The sequence below is a fragment of the Mytilus edulis genome, chromosome 2 (genome assembly GCF_963676685.1).
Source record: "Mytilus edulis chromosome 2, xbMytEdul2.2, whole genome shotgun sequence".
Taxonomy (NCBI): Eukaryota; Metazoa; Mollusca; class Bivalvia; order Mytilida; family Mytilidae; genus Mytilus; species Mytilus edulis.
In genome coordinates, this window is record NC_092345.1 from 17,851,446 (window position 1) to 17,869,642 (window position 18,197).

At 31.8% G+C, this 18,197-nt stretch overlaps 1 protein-coding gene across 1 annotated transcript; it reads left to right on the top strand.

Moving 5' to 3' along the window:
• Nucleotides 1-8,032: 8,032 nt before the first annotated feature.
• Nucleotides 8,033-13,322, top strand: LOC139510509 (barrier-to-autointegration factor-like). The gene is made up of 3 exons (XM_071297082.1): nucleotides 8,033-8,174; nucleotides 10,350-10,505; nucleotides 13,112-13,322. Exons 2-3 carry the CDS (start codon nucleotides 10,380-10,382, stop codon nucleotides 13,253-13,255), a joined length of 270 nt encoding a protein of 89 aa, XP_071153183.1. The 5' UTR covers nucleotides 8,033-8,174; nucleotides 10,350-10,379; the 3' UTR covers nucleotides 13,256-13,322.
• Nucleotides 13,323-18,197: the final 4,875 nt, after the last annotated feature.

An 18,197-nucleotide genomic window follows, 5' to 3' on the forward strand; every position in this document is an offset into this window, starting at 1 on the left:
TATTATATATTTTAATAACGTATTTATTAGTATTACGTTAAATCTTTAACTTTTATTTTGCGTTTATTGTTTTCCATATAAAATTCATCCTCCCTCTCTTTACATATATATAGAAACTAAAATACAATAAAATCTATGTCATAGAATTATCTACATATTTTTTTCAATTAAATAAATGTGTTAGGATTATCTTAGGACCATCATTGTTAGGACTGTCCTATGGCAGCTTTGTTTTACATCCTAAGACATGTCTCAGACACGTCCTAAAACCATCCTAAATAATGTCCTAAGACATATCTTAGAACATATCCTAGGATACTTTTATTGACACGGCCCCTGGGTTTTAAATCCTTTGGTTGAGAATTCTTGATGAAGGTAAAAATAGAAAATCACTTCAGACGCACGAAATGTTTTAAGTATTATTTTCAATTACTAGTTCTTGGACGATGTGTCTTGATTAAAAATTGGAGTAGTAATATGGCGCTAGCAAACTAGTTCAACCTGTAACATTGTCTGTGTTCCTGTTCAAAGTCATGGGCCTGTTTTTCAGTGGTTGTTGTTTGTTACTTTTTTTTCGTTCATTGATTTGTACATAAATCAGGCCGTTATTTTGACGGAGTTCAAATGGAATTTTCGCAAATAACCTTTTTTTTGATAAAGATTATAAGGATATTATAAACGGATTTTTTTCAAATGGTAAAATCAGAAGCTCAAACACATAAACGAACTAAAACAATTATGATATTTCTGACTTGGCATAGGCATTTACTTATGTAGAAAATGGTGATTAAACCTGGTTTTATAGGTATCTAAACCTCTCAATGGAATGACAGCCGCATAGAATTCCATTATACTAATATTGACACAATGTGTGAGCCAACTATACAGACATTAACAGGAAAATATTTCAAAATAAAAGTACAGGCGTCAACATTCACGAATAATACTAATCGATATAAAACAAATAACTATTTTAACAAAAATAAAATGGTATATAGTCACTCTATTGAAAAAGTAAATAAGCAAAAACTAAACGACAAGAATAAAAAAAAAATTACATTAGCCAAATAACATAATGAAGGCATGTATAAATACTGAACCACACAAATTGATATTAATCAACTAGAGCCTGTGTCGACCACCTGATATTTTTATTTACAATTGATACACGAAATTATGCAACCATTATACTTTTGCTTTAGTTAGAGATATAAATCAAAACTACATTTCCCCCTATGTTCTAATCTTAGCCTTGACTACCTTGTTGGTTGGCAGGCAGAGTCATCGGACACAATTTTAAACTAGATACCCTAATGCTGATTGTGGCTTATTTTGGTTAAATTTATCTAGGTTGTTTCAGGAGAAGACTTTTGTAAAAGATTCCAAAAATTTACGAAAATTGTTAAATTTGACTTTAAGGTAGATAGGGTGTCTTCCTCCATCTTGGATTTTGAAATACTAGAAAACAAGGTCTAAATCTTTGATGAAATGTGCAAATTTTTATAGTAGTAGGTAATTCATGTGTAAGAATTTTCATTATAATATAGAAAATGCCATGTTTGATCATGATTGTATTTTACAAAAAAAAGAATTCTTTTGTTTGATTTTTTTTTTCCAACTTTGTCAAATAAGGGGAGGCAACTCAAATGCAAGGGCAGATAATTCAGATAGTGTTACTTTTACAATAGAATGTGTTAGGAATTTACCCATTTTTACATATAGCAAGAAAACGAGTCCGGTGACCCCATTTTTTCTTTTTCTTATCTGAAAGCATAATATTGGAGCTATCTCCTCATATTTTATCTCAAAATTCTATGGTGTGGTTTGCGTTTCATGGCGGAAAATTGGGTTTTCCATGCATAATCTATACAAAATCTTGACAATTTTGTACAACCTGTAGTGTGAAAATAAGTCCGGTGACCCATTCTTTTTATTAATGTTTTTAAACAAGCAGGATATGAACTACATTTTGGCAAATTATTAAAAGATTCTATGGATTATAATTTAGACACCCCATCTACCTTAAAGGACAATAACTCCTTAGTTGGTCAATTGACCATTTTGGTCATGTTAACTTATTTGTAGAACCATTATCCCACAAAGCCAATCCTAACCATCCCTTTTTGGTATGGAACTTGTTGTATAATTTCAGAGAGATCCATATACCGTTCCACAAGTTATTTTCTGGAAACTAGAAAAATGTTAATTCTTGACCCTTTTTGGCCCATTTTTCCTAAACTGCTAAGAACATAACCCCCAAAATCAATCCTAACTTTCATTTTGTGGTTTTATACCTTGTGTTTTAATTTCATAGATTTCTATTGACTAATCATAAAGTAATTGTCCGGAACCAAATGTCTTCGGACGATGCTGACGACGACGACGACGTGATACCAATACACCACAATTGTTTTTGCGCTCGTATAAAAAGTGCAAAAAATCCTTAAAATTACTTATTTAGGGGCATCAACCCAAAAATGCTTTTCTGATTCGTCTGAAAATTATACGCCAGAAAGATCTTAACCTGATGAACATGTTTACCCTTTGTCAAATTTGCTCTAAATGTAAGTTTCAGAGATGTAAGCTAAACACTGCATTTAACCCTATGTTTTATGTTTATCCATGCCAGCCATGTTGGTTTTGCAGGCGGAGTCATCGAACACACTTTTTAAACAAGATACCCTAATAATGATTGTGAACAAGCTTGGCTAAATTTGTCTCAGCTGTTTCAGAGGAGAAGATTTTTGTAAAATTACAACAGTGGAACAATAACTCCTTCAGTGGTCAATTGACCATTTTGGTCATAATGACTTATTTGGAGATCTTACTTGGCTGAACATTATTGCTGTTTTTAGCTCATCTCTATCAATAATAGCATTCGAGATGATAACCCAAAACTGCAAAATTTTCTTAAAATTACCAATTCGGGGACACCCAACAACGAATTGTACGATTTGTCTGAAAATTCCAGGGCAGATAGATCTTGACATGATACACACGTTAAGTTAAAGAGATATAGGCGAACAGCTTAATTTGCTCTAAATGCTCTTGTTTCATGGATACAAACCAAAATCTACATTTTACCCCCATGTTCTATTTTTAGCCTTGACTGCCATCTTGTTGGTTGGCAAAGTCACCGGACACATATTTTAAACTATATACCCCAATGATGATTGTGGCCAAGTGTGGTTAAATTTGGAACAGCAGTTTCAGAGGAAAATATTTTTGTAAAAGGTAACGGACGACGACGGACGCCAAGTACTCAGAAAAACTCACTCGGCCATTTGGGCCAGGTGAGCTAAAAATGGACCAAACAGTTAAGACTGTTGACACCGTTCAAGACAAATAATGCAAATAAAGAGAGCACTATAACACGTATAAATCACAATGACAAACAACGCCAGTACCTACAATCTATACCTAACACAATCATGTATTATCTTTGAAATTGATACGTAATATTAATCAACAAAGTCTCGGTATCTTCCGAAGAACTTCTTTAAAAAAAGGACGAGACGTTCTTTGACAAAGCCCTCGTAGAATCAGTGTAAATAAAGCTATCATGTGAGACCAGAAGTGTAATTTTTAAACCGGAATGTGACGATTATCTCCCTTATTTCAGGCTATATAGAAACATTTATTTATCTAATCAGTATAATGCTATATCGTCGTCGTCGTCGTCGTTCGAAGACACATTTTTTTCTTCAAATTTCGAATTTTGTAAAAGTTTCAATGAGAAATCTTCAATTTCACAGTATTGCGTAATAGATTTTTAACCACATTTATTTTGTGTCAGAAACCTATATCATGTATATGATGTCAAAATGTGGATCACAATCCAAATTTAGACAGTATCAAACTTGAACATTGTGTCAGATTATCCCCAACTGTTCAGGGTTTGACCTTTCCAGGCGTATCAGGCTGCGCTCACAGAATCATTTTATTCTTTGTATGCTATTGCGTTGTCAATTTGTTTTCGACTCATGAGTGTTGAACGACCCCTTTATATCTTCCACCTACTTTTTACTGGAGACAAATGTCTTTGAATGTTAGTACTTAAAACGTCCAAGAGAAATTATTCAGGAGACCAGTCTTATTAAAACCAGCCCCCACTTGCTACATTCCCCGAATATTAAAATAACAACGACAGTTTCTTCTAGTAATTATTCGATTAGAAGACATCTAACAAAGAAATAAAGACCAAATTCGATAAAAGCACCTTACTTGTGCAAGGCACTTTAACATAATTCAAAAATATATCAATAGAATCAGATGTCTACGCAAACACCCTTGACTAAAAAGTAGTTAAGACATAATCATATTCGTCACTACACGCAAGCAAGTGTTTTACAGGCATCAAGAGTTTTGTCATATTACTCGTATTTATATAAAAAAAAACCTGAATACTGATGTTTACCGATATCTTTATTATAGCCGTTAAGCTTTAATATTTTAACTCGAAAGCGTGTTCAGATTATACAAATAAAGTTGCAGTTACGTTTAAGGATAAGTTAATATGACATTGCAGGTTATTTCAGAATCAAATATTGTTCGCATAGAAATCTTGTCGAGCCTCGGCAAAAAATCTTTGGTGTGGTCTATTCCGTGCATATTGGGCGCTCAAGTATGATTAACTAGAATCATATTTTATTTTGCAGGATAAAGCAAGCCATTTAAATACAGCCAGGAGTCTGTAGTTCAAAGGTTGTTGCTTGTATGTGTATATCATATTTGTTTTTACTTTATTGCGAACCGCTAAGAATACCCAAAAATGAACTGTGGTGCAAACAATAACTTTATATTACCCTTCGTTTAACATCGCAGCAAGATAGAACAATAGTTTATCTGTATATTAAACATATTATTTATACATTTTTATTTCTACAATAGTTGGCTGATTGTAGGGTAAATATAGAGAAAATTAACTTTGGGGGTAATTATAGATTACTGTAAATTTTATATAGTGTCGATTTTAGTTGTTTTTCTTCATAACTATTTTGGAGCAGTTTTTGTGCATGGAGCACATCCTGCTAACTATGTTACTGCTGAGAAATTACTTTTGAGTTACTATTGAAACAGGTAAAATGGTTACACAAGGTGAAACAAAATATACGCTCTTTCATATAACTATATGAATTAGTCTTACAACCGGATTTGTACTTACATGAGTAACACGACAGGTGTAACATGTGGAGCAGGATCTACTTATCCTTCCGGAGCACCGAAAACCATCCCCGTTTAATTATGACCGGGTTTCTGTTGCTCAGCTTTTAGTTTTCTATGATGTGTATTGTGTGCTTTTGTTTGTATTTTTCTTGTTTTTTTGCGGTATTGTCAGTTTGTTTTCGACTCATGAGCTTGAATCTCAAAGTCGTCTTATAGGTTTTAAATGTCTCTGTAATCAGTATCGTTTCAAAATTTATATGTGTGCAAATCTCTGTTCTTTGGATAATAACACAGGATTCATGGTGTCACTTTTAATGCATCATATGATCAATCCACCTACTGATGCATGAGGAAAAAACATATATTTTTTTTCTCCAATTTGTTAGCATAGCACATACCACAATTGTCCCACACGTCACATTCATATTAAACGACATGACGTATCTAGAACAGATACATTTTTTTAAGCTCTAACTATTCATCTCAAATTTAGATTTTTTTTTAAAACTCCGACATGTTTGTCCATATTTTTAGCAATACGTTTTTACATTGTGCTTGTTCATTCCACGTTGCGTACACATAAGTGTACGTATATGTCTTCTTCTACTTCTTTCCATTAATTTGCATTCCACCGCTGGATATTATCGCAAATGACTATTTACACATGCTAAAGGAAACATCTTTCCAAAATTTATTACATATTGAAACTTTATTAAAGAAAAGTAATTTTTATGCAAGAAATTATTGGCAAATAAAATACATAGATTTACATATATGAACGACACTGATACATGTTTTAAAATATTACACAAATATTGGACAGCATTTACTTGGTTGTAAATGTTTTGTAAACTGTGATCTCTCAACACTATACATACCTTTGTAAATATATTTTGCAAATATTTATGTCTCTGTGTCAAACTTTGAAGCAAGAAAGATTTCGCAAATAAGATCCATATCTTTACATACTTGAACGAAATATACAAATGATTCTTAATATAACAAACATCTTTGACAGCATTTATTGATGTATTGCCCAAAAAACTAAAAAAAAACCATATAAATAGAAACTAGAAAAACTGCTAAGCCTCCATTTACAAATGTAGGATAATATAATTATACGATGAATTTAATTAAATATTGAATAAAAATAGTTAAACAATGAAGTTTACATGATAGCTTCATGGATGTGTTATCACATGTCAATCTACTTTAACACGTTCAATGTGTTATACATATTGTACATGCATGATATAATTTATTTTGTTTTATTTGGTTGCTCAATTATATACCCATACTTTGCCTTGACGCTAATGGGTTTCAAGAAAAATTATCAGTGGGTCATTTTCAACAAATGTTGATATAGCAAAATTGAATTTAAATTACTAATTAAAACCAACCTCTTCATACGCAAATCAAAACAAACAATACTTATGGAACAACTTATGAAAAGATACAATCTTGATAATGTCATACAACTTGGAATATATGGAAACATTTTTGATGGTGCAATATTTTTTCTATCGCTACCATGTTTAAAAGATATTTTTAGTTATTTAGAAAAGATTTCGATAAAATGTTAAGCTTGTTTTGTTATGGTCAATAAGATGGTTTTCAAGAGTAAAAATGTCTATATATTTAAATTCTGTGTAATGATAGATTATTTGTCAATTTTCAATGTTGAACTGAAAAATACCTCTAAAAATTGGGTTTCAAAGGTCATAAAACTAACCATCAATAACGCTAGTCTAATATAGCAATTCATAATGTTCAGCCATTTTTACTCTTTCTAATAAATCTAACACCAAGTAATTCCCTCACATGTTAGTTTACTTTTGTCGTTTTATTTTTGGTAACAGGAAAGACGTTAACAATATCACCATATCAAATTCTATACTGTTACCATTTTGTCTATCCTGTTACCGATAACAGTATTGCATTTTGTATATGCTTAATTGCGAAGATTAAGACGTTGTAACCTTTAAATGATCTAAAACACCCAAATATTTCATTATGTGTAAAATTTTATGTAATTATATACTTTTTAAAGACGTTTCAGTCAAATCTGGTCTATTCTGTTACTGTAACCAAAGTAACAGGACAGATATAACAGGATAGACAAATTTCTTCAAATATGAATGCTGTTGTGAAATAACTACTCTCTCTGATGCAGTGATAAGGTTTCTTTGATGTGATTTGGGTTTTCGTCACGTTATTGCACATTTTACAAGTATAATATTGTAGGAATTAATAAATGTGTTGGTAACAGCATAGACGTGATAAAAGGGTACCCAATCATATTTTTCGTAAAATGTCTAAAATTTTCTTTTCTCTAGACTGTTATGCAAGAAACGTGGTGCGTTAACTTTTAAGGGCCCTTCGTAGTTTTGAAATCATCGCTGAATGGTTCTATATGCATAAGGGAGACATTTAACTGTTGATCTAGTGTCGGTAATAGGATGGACATGAACTTCATGTACATGTTGTACGCTGATTGAATTTAGTTTGTAGAACAAATGTTACATTTATTAATAATGAAGCTGTGATTTTTAGTTAGAGTAATCATTTATAGTCCAAAATAATTGCCTTTGCAGATATCAATGCAAACAAAAAATAGGAATGTGTTACCCTGACACTGTACGCACATAAATTACGCAAAAATCGGACTTAAATATATTTTAATCTGATCAAAATAGATATAATAAATTGTATTCATTATTGATGTTCCGACTCATAAATCCTGTTAACCTATATTTAAACACTTACATCTGCATTTGTTCATGAAAAATAAAAATAAAATAACATGCAATGTTGGGTTTACTGAAAATTCCACATTTTTTGAAAATGACCCAAATACGTATGTGACCGATGGTGCATGGCACAGGTAGAAAAATGCCTTGAGCAGTCGTATTTTATCATATGGGACTTTCAATTTGATAGATCAACAGTACAAAATTAAGTACAGAAAAGGATAGTGAAATTGCAATTTTCCTGTAGAATTTGCGCACGTGAGTAATTTTCATCGATTTGAAATCAAAGATTTTTTTGGCTATTTTAGTAGACTCTTTTGTCCCATTTAATACACATTAAATAAGGATTCTGTTATTTCGGGTTGAAGACACAACACCCACGAGGTGTTTTGAAGTGGTCCAAATAACACGTAAAAGAGGGCGAAAGATACTAAAGGAATAAAAAAAAAAATACGTCGAAACTAACTGACAATGCCTTGGCAAAAAAAAAACAACCAAAAGACAAATAATAGTCTACAAAAAACAACATAGAAAACTAAAATTGAGCAACAAAAATCCTCACCAAAAACTGGAAGTGAGTTCCGGTGCTCCGGAAGGGTAAGAAGATCCTGCTCCACATATGGCAACCGTAAATCTGCTCATGAAAGTACAAACTCAAGTAATATTAATTCCTGCTCATGCTTCACATTACGTTACAGGTTTACGAAATAGTATTTAAAAACTACCAAATAAACTTATCATAGAAAAGGATTAACCCCTTTTTCGTCAGACTCGCGTTTCGTTTACAAAAGACTCATCAGTGACGCTCGAATCAAAAGAGTTAAAAAGCTCAAGTACGAAGTTGGAGAGCATTGAGGACCCAAAGTATCATTAACAATCGTACCATATCCTTTTGGTTTTATGTTAGGTAATATGAATATGATAGACATATTTTACGTAAAAAAAAACTTTTATATTAGGAGACTTAAAAAAAATAGTAGATTTAATATATTTTTTTCAACGTAAAAATAAAAATAAAAACATTTTGATAAACATGTTAAGAGGACATTTGAAACGCCAACTTTCCTTGTTTTATTATTAATATTTGACATTTTCGGAAAGTAAAGTTCACAATAACTTATAGGTTGAAAATTAATCACAGGTAAACTTACCTTTTGCTCATCCCAAAATACACAATGTCTCGAAAGATGTGGCAACATGTTTTATACGCTAAAACAATGAGAGAGTGCAGTGTGATACGAGAAATAAATATCATTTCATGCAGGGAATAGATAACAGGCCACAATCATAACTCCTTTTATCAAATGTTTTCACTTCAAAGATACTCCTTTTATCAAATGTTTTCACTTCAAAGATACTCCTTTTATGAAATGTTTTCACTTCAAAGATACTCCTTTTATCAAATGTTTTCACTTCAAAGATACTCCTTTTATCAAATGTTTTCACTTCAAAGATACTCCTTTTATCAAATGTTTTCACTTCAAAGATACTCCTTTTATCAAATGTTTTCACTTCAAAGATACTCCTTTTATCAAATGTTTTCACTTCAAAGATACTCCTTTTAACAAATGTTTTCACTTCAAAGATACTCCTTTTATCAAATGTTTTCACGTCAAAGATACTCCTTTTAACAAATGTTTTCACGTCAAAGATACTCCTTTTATCAAATGTTTTCACGTCAAAGATACTCCTTTTATCAAACGTTTTCACTTCGAAGATACTCCTTTTAACAAATGTTTTCACATCAAAGATACTCCTTTTACCAAATGTTTTCACGTCAGAGATACTCCTTTTATCAAATGTTTTCACGTTAAAGATACTCCTTTTATCAAACGTTTTCACTTCGAAGATACTCCTTTTAACAAATGTTTTCACGTCAAAGATACTCCTTTTACCAAATGTTTTCACGTCAGAGATACTCCTTTTATCAAATGTTTTCACGTTAAAGATACTCCTTTTATCAAACGTTTTCACTTCGATGATACTCCTTTTAACAAATGTTTTCACGTCAAAGATACTCCTTTTACCAAATGTTTTCACGTCAGAGATACTCCTTTTATCAAATGTTTTCACGTTAAAGATACTCCTTTTATCAAACGTGCTGATTTTGAACAACAATATCAAACAAAGGAAAGTTTCTCAGTTTTGTCATATTACTCGTATTTATTAAAATTCGCGAATAATGATGTTTATCGATACCTTTATTAAAGCCATTAAAGCTTTATCTTTTTATCTCGAAAGAGTGTTCTGATTGTACATATAAAGTAGCAGTTACGTTTAAAGATATTAAGTTCATATGACATTGCAGATGAGAGTTGTCGGGAAAAGAAACTTTCTACTACGTAATTTAAAGGTATCGTTCCACAGAGGAATAATTTACAGTAAGTTTTATCCATCTGCGAATATCTAGTATATATTTTCTTCAACTTACAGATCAGTCAGATCTTCAATATTTCCACGACAATGGCGACACCATCAGCAAAACATGCAACTTTTGCAAGTAGATCTATCAAAGGTGTTGGAGTTGAAGATGTACCAGGAATCGGTGACAAATCAACAGAAAGACTCAGTAAAGAGGAAATCACTAAAGTAAGAATAACTACATTTTGTCTTTATCTTATATATGTTGCAGTGAATTTGTATAATCAGGGATAATGTAGAATCCCTGATTTTTCAGGGATTTTACATAATCACTGAAATCATTAGTGAGTATATATAATCCCTGAAAATGACCAGTGATTTTACATATTCACTGAAAATTTTAAGAATAATTTTACAAATTTCCTAGAAAGTATAATCAATCTGGTTGGTAAAAAAATAAAATACAGATAAATAAATCATGTGTATAACCTCTTAATGGGTTAAGTGGACAATTTTCATTCCCTGTTCATTTATCAATTTTGAAATCTAAATGAGCAGATTCGCTGGTGATATTCTATTTAACTATGATAAACCAGATTAACTCATCAACAAATAAGTATCTTAAATTTAAATTACATTTACCAAAATAATAGGATGAAATTCAAAACAGTGTGGCTGTGGCCATTGATTGACACATTAAATTCATCCATTGACTGGGACAATTTAGGTGAACGTTTGTATTTAACGACCACTGATCACTATGTACTTTTTAAAGACACTTAAACTATGGGGTCACCAAAGGTTCTCAACACCTCAATAAAGTAATTCGAAAAAATTAATCAGAAATAACACGATGTTTTGATTTATATCAATTATATAAATCAAAACATAAAGGTTATTCCTGATTATTTCTTCGAATTATTTAAAGGCGTTAAGAAACCTTTGGTGACCCCATCTCAGTCAATGGATGAATTTAATGTGTCAATCAATGGCCACAGCCACACTGTTTTGAAATTCATTCTATGTAAATGCACAGATCATGTAATTTACTGTAAAATAAAGGGGGTGAAAGTTAACAAATAAGGAATTCGAACTAAGCAAAGAAATACACTAAACATCCAGAAACACAAAAGAAAACATGCTTGAAAAATTGAACACAATTTTGGAGGAGGCTGTAAATAAACTCATCATAGATACCAGGACTAAATTTAGTATACGCCAGACGCGCGTTTCGTCTACAAAAGACTCATCGGTGACGCTCGAATCCAAAAAAGTTAAAAAGGCCAAATAAAGTACGAAGTTGAAGAGCATTGAGTACCAAAATTCCTAAAAGTTTTGCCAATTTCGCATGTTGTTCATGGAAAGGGAGCCCCCCCCCCCCAAAAAAAAGAAAAAGAAAAAAAAAGAACGTAATGGCCATCGTTCATAAAAGAGCTGAAAGGATAATGCCTGACTATGAAACATGAAATTATGCTTAGATAATACACAAGAAATCAATTTGAGGTGTTTGACTGACTTTTTTAGAACCTTCAGATATCTTGAATGCACACTTTATTTCTCTTTCATGTGCAGATTCAATATGTGAAGTCAAAGGTTTTTTTGGGTTTTTTTTTTTGTTGTTGCAAAAAAATAAAAAGGATAAGCAGAGCCAATATTCATTAGTAAAGAGTCTAGGTGTGGTTTACAGAATAGATAACATAAAGGATAAACAGTGCAAAATAAAAGGGTTAAACAACAAAGAATAGACAAAAATAGACAATAAATAAGAATAGAGAATAACAGTGTGCTATAATATACAGAATAGAGAATAACAAATAAAGTAAAGAGAAAAATAAAGGACCCACTATCCAGACCCACATAGTAGATATTAACCAAATTTACAATGTAGTTTGTAAAAATAATTGATTTGTATTATAATATTGTGCTTAAGATTTTAATATTTATGTTTCTAAAGATTTAATACAATGAGTTATTGTACTTTTATTCATTGTCTCTTCATTCCAGTTATAGCGCTATAGAACCAGGTTTAATCCACCATTTTCTACATTTGAAAATGCCTGTACCAAGTCAGGAATATGACAGTTCTTGTCCATTCGTTTTTGATGCGTTTTGTTATTTGATTTTGCCATGTGATTATGGACTTTCCGAATTGATTTTCCTCTAAGTTCAGTATTTTTGTGATTTTATTTTTTATCATGCATAATCCCTGACATTTTTCTAGTGATTATATATAAATCCTGAAAATTTAAGTAGTTATATATAATCACTAAAGTTACCAGTGGTTATACATAATCCCAGAAAATTTCAGGGATCATACATAATCCCTAATTCTACAAATTCACTGTAACTGACGAGGAAAGGAAAAACCCGGCCACCGAAACCTTTATTATTGTAGAGCCTAGGTGGTTGAGTGGTCTAACGCGTCGGGCACAGTGCAAGGCTATTTTGGTGCCACGATATCTCAGTAGCATGAGTTCGAATCCCGGCCAGGGAAGAACAAAAAAATTGCTTCCGCAAATTTACAGATCTTACATTGTTGGCCTGATATTTAGACGAATTATATATATATATACATGAAGCATAGCCAATAAAATGCGTACACAAAGGGATATTATGAAACTATCTTGTCTACTAGCATCAATTATGTGATAAGAATGATATTGTTGTTATGCTTGTTTATTAACTAGAGCACACTAAGTTCATTTTGATCTTAAGTTTCGTAAACTTTTTTTAATCTCTTTTAAAAAAAACCAGAAAGAAATAAAAGTCCAGTTTATTGGTATTCTTTTTTGCTTAGATAATTTTGTAAAACGTAATACTTTCTCTTATTTTAGGCACAACAGCTTTTGGGCCATTTCCTAATACTGGGTATGGACAAAGAAAAGTTCAAAAACTTTCTTCAGAAATTTGGAATGAACGAAAAGCAGCAGAATGATGCATTCAATGCTTTGAATGATTGGGCCGAACAACATCTTTAGAAACGAAAAGTATAGACATATCACCAACCATTGAATTTTCGTATTCACCAATAAATAGATAAATGTTTATACTTGTCAGTCCTTAGTCATATGATTCTAGAAACACGAAAATTTTACTCTTTGCTTTTTACTGTCACAGGGTTGATACCGCCTCTGGTGGTCTATTAGTCCCCGATAGTAACTTCGGCTTTGTAACTAACAGAGCGGATGGTATTCTCGGACTCTATCATTTACTTCGGTTTTTCATGATCTAAATGCTACTTTTGTTCTTATTTCCAGATCATGTATCTCTGCTGAATCTTCCCCAAGCAAGTTTTCCATTAGACTGGTTTGGCTCTTTTTCTTTATGCTTTCAGGCGATTTATATACCGAAGGTCAAGAGCGTTCCTCTTGAAGTTAATATATTTCAGAATCACATCTTGTTCGCAGAGTCGAGCCTAGGCAAAACAATCTTTTGTATGGTCTATTTCGTGCATATTGGACACTCAAGTATGATTAACTAGAATCATATTTTTTTGCAGGATAAGACAAGCCATTCAAATGTCAAGTCGGGAGTCTGTAACTCAGGGGTTGTTGTTCGTATGTGTATATCAAATTTGTTTTTACTTTATTGCGAACCGCTAAGAATACCCAAAAATGAGCTGTGGCGCAAACAATAACTTTATATTAGCCTTCGTTTAACATCGCAGCAAGACAGAACAATAGTTTATCTGTATATTATGCAAATACAAGCAAAACTTTATTGTTATACATGTTATTTCTATAATAGTTGGCTGATTGTAGGGTAAATATAGAGAAAATTAACTTTGGGTGCAATTATAAATTAACCGTCAACTTTATAAAGTGTCGATTTTATTTGTTTTTTCTTTATAACTATGTTGGAGCAGTTTTTGTGTAAGGAGCACATCCTGCTTACGATGTTACTGATGAGAAATGTCTTTTGAGTTACTATTAGACGTGCTAGGAAAGGAATTTAAATATTGCGCTGATGTTAATTACCAATACCGATACAAGATTTAAGTGTGGACTTTCTCATAATGCAATTGCATTGAAAAGTATCCCGACGTAATATAGTTGAGCTTTGATGTGTGTTTGGTACAAATATGATGTGAACGGTTAACGTCAACTCCAAATTTTAAGACGTGCATTAGCCTTATGTAAATCTTCATACATTCATTTGTATTTGTTTGATTAAGGAGTACAAAACAAAACTTTAAAAAAAATATATGCAAGGGTCAAGAATGGAAATGATGGATTTTACGCCCACAAGTCTTAATAAATACATGAGTGATACGAGAATAATATTTTTAATATTCAAATAATTCAGTTTGCACAATCTAATTAAAATTTAGTTCTCTGATTTCGCTAAACTCATATGCGTATACGAGCACACGAGTTAATATGGATTAGAATTTTAATCAGATTTTTCCTAACACGTCTTTTGAAACAGATATAATGGTACATATCTTGACTCACATCTAGAAATTAAAAATGAAAGTCGGTTGAAAACAAAAAATTACGACAAAAGAGATGATTTCAGCTTCCAAGTTGTGAACTTTCCATTTCTATGTAGCAACATTCCAGCATCGCCTGCATACGGAGTATATATCTCCCAGTTGATACGATATTCCAGGGCTTGTATTTCCTATATTTATTTCTTTGGTAGAGGGTTGCTGCTCATATGGAAGCGATTCAACCCAGAGTTCCAAGTGGTGAAAAAGAAATCATCCCTTTATATGTTTTACAGATGCTATCATGTGTTGATTTACCGTTATGAAATATACGTTTCACAGATGATAGCGGATATGTTCCTAATGTCGTCCCTACAATCCCGTCCCCTTTTCCCTAATGTGACCTACGATTTAGACTTCTTACCGGGTTTGTACTAACATGAGCAACACGACGGGTGCCACATGTGGTGCAGGAACTTCTTACCCTTCCGGAGCACCTGAGATCACCCTACGTTTTTGGTGGGGTTCATAATTCGTCTGTTTGTCTTTTTCTAGCCATGGCGTTGTCAGTTTGTTTTCAACTTTTGAGTTTGAATGTCCCTCTGCTTGGTATCTTTCGCCTCTCTTTTACAAAAGAGAAGTTCAAAACTATACGCTCTTTAATATAACTATATGAATTAGACTTATCACCAGGTTTGTACATACACGAGCAACACGACGGGAGCCACATGTAAAGCAAGATCGTCTTACCTTTCCGGAACACTTGAAATCACCCCGGTTTTATGGTTAGGTTCCTGTTGCTCAGCCTTTAAATTTCTATGTTGTGTATTGTGTGCTGTTGTTTCTCTTTTTGTCGTTTTTTTGCAATAACATTGCCAGTTTGTTTCTTAATATTATAAGCTTGAATCTCAAAGTCGTCTTTAAGGTTGTAAATGTCTTTGTAATCAGTATCGTTTTAAAAGTTATATATGTGCAAACGTCTGTTCTTAAACAATAACACAGGATTACTGGTGCCACTTTCAATGCATCATATGAGCAAACCAACTACTGATGCACGAGGAAAAACAGATTTTTTTTTTCTAATTTGCAAATACCACAATTGTCCCATCTATCACATGCAGATTAAAAGATATTACGTATCTAGACCAGATACACTTTTGAAACTCCGACATGTTTGTTTATATTTTTAGCAATACGTTTTTAAATTGTGCTTGGTCATTCCACATATATGTATATGGCATTCTTCTTCCATTAATATGCATTCCACCTCTGAGGTATTATCGCAAATGAATATTTACACTTGCCAAAAGGAAACATCTTTCAAAAATGTATTAAATATTAAAACTATATTAAATAAAATTTAAAGTTTGAGTCTATGTAGATGATTAAAAATCTTATTAGGTTTTCTAAATAGAATGCAAATCTTTACAAATAATAAAAATGACAAATACAAAATTAAACCGCGGACTCTAAAAACTATTTTGCAAATACAAATATTTCCAATAAAACTTTTATTCAAGAAATTATTGGCAAATAAAATGCAAAGATCAACATATACATGTATGAACGCTACTGAAAAATGTTTTCAAATATCACATAACTATTTGACAGCATTTACTTTGGCTGTTAATGTTTTGTATACTGTGATCTCTCAAAACTATACATACCTTTGTAAATACATTTTGCAAGTATTTATATCTTTATTTTTATCATATAAAACAAAAACAATGTTGGCAATTTCAGTTCATAATTAATTCCTATAACAACAGTTACCTGGGTCTCATAAATATATTTCAATAGCCACATCGTTTTCAAAACTTCGTGTTTGCACCTAAATATATCAAAATTAAATCTAGCTTGGTTTCTATTTGATCAGAAATACTTTAAAACATTTCTATTTGTTTCAAATGATCATTACTGTTTCAAAATGTGTAGTTAAATAGTCTGTTTGCAAAGGGATGGAATTAACATTGGATACCGTCTGAAAATGGAAGTTTTTATCTTATAGTTCGTTTCTGTGTGTGTTGCATTGTCTTTTGTTTTTTGTTGCACTTCAGTGTTTCTGTTTATTTGGTTGTTTTTCTCTTATAGTTGATGGGTTGCCCTCAGTTTTAGTTTGTAACCCAGATTTGATTTCTCTCAATCTATTTATGACATTCAAACAGCGGTATACCACTGTTGCCTTTATTTATCAGACACATTTTGAACCATCAGTTCCCCTATACTAAGAACTTTATTGGTAAAAATCCTCTTAAATGCTAACAAATACTCATCTTTCGTGGATGCATTGAAGCAGCTGGAAGATTTTTCATTAAACATTAAAACATTGAAATCTCTGCTTCACTGGAGTCTGAATAACTTATTTGTAAACAAAAATGGTCAATCTTGTGTAGTTCCTATCAGATTACAAGTAACTTTGGCAGAAAACTTTATATCAAAAATTGCTTATTAGTTGAAAGTCGCATGATCGTGACCTATAGGCGTAGATATACGGTCTTCAAACTGACTTAAGCAGAAAACATTACAAGTGTTGCATATTCTTTATTCAGTTTTTGCAATATATTGGCCAAAAAAGTTGACAAAAAGAAATGTCTGATATTTTTTTGTAATTTTGATATTGTAATACAACAGTTTATAATCAAATGACAATATTGACTTATCATAAATGTTTCCCTTCATCTTAACCTAAATGTTTAGATTCATGCAGAACTTATGGCTTAAATGGCTTTGTTTTCTTCTCAAAATTTACTCTGAATGCAAACGAACTTGTGCATATTGAATAGTTTTAAGGCATATATAAAATAAAAATCCGTTTTAAGAATCATAACCTCGACTGGATTTTGCACATCAACTGGATTTTGCTTTGAACTTTTGTTTTCGCTCCTGTAGAAGATAATAAAATTTACAAACGCTTGAATTTCGTTTTGTATAGATACAATGGATAATCGTTGATTCTTTAAAAGAATTCACGAGCCCGAGGAGCGAATAGTTTGCTTTCTGAAATCAACGCTTATTTATTGCCTCCCACTTAAACTAAAAAATCAAAATTAAAGCATTTTCTTTATTAGAAGGTTTTGTCAGTTACGTCAAGTAAATGGTTAAACTTGGTATGGCTCACAGTGTCAGTTCAAATCACCTATATTAAGGTCAGTAATGTAATTAACGGAATATGAAAGGAAGAATACGTTTAATGAAGATCGATTAAATTTTCGCAATCATCTCAAACAAAGAGAGTACAATGATAAATAATAATAGGTTTATATCATCAGAATCCTACAAATTTAAAATGTCTTTTCTCTTCAAAATTAAAATTACCGTCAACTGAGGCTATAATTCCGTGTCATAATAGTCTAAGTCATTAAAACAATATTCCTGCGCCTTATTTCCATTCGGAAAATATAAACGACTTGTAATTAGATTTTCCGCGATGAAATATTTCATAAGCTGAATTTTTCTTTAACATCTAAGCCAAAAGCACAGGGCATGATAAA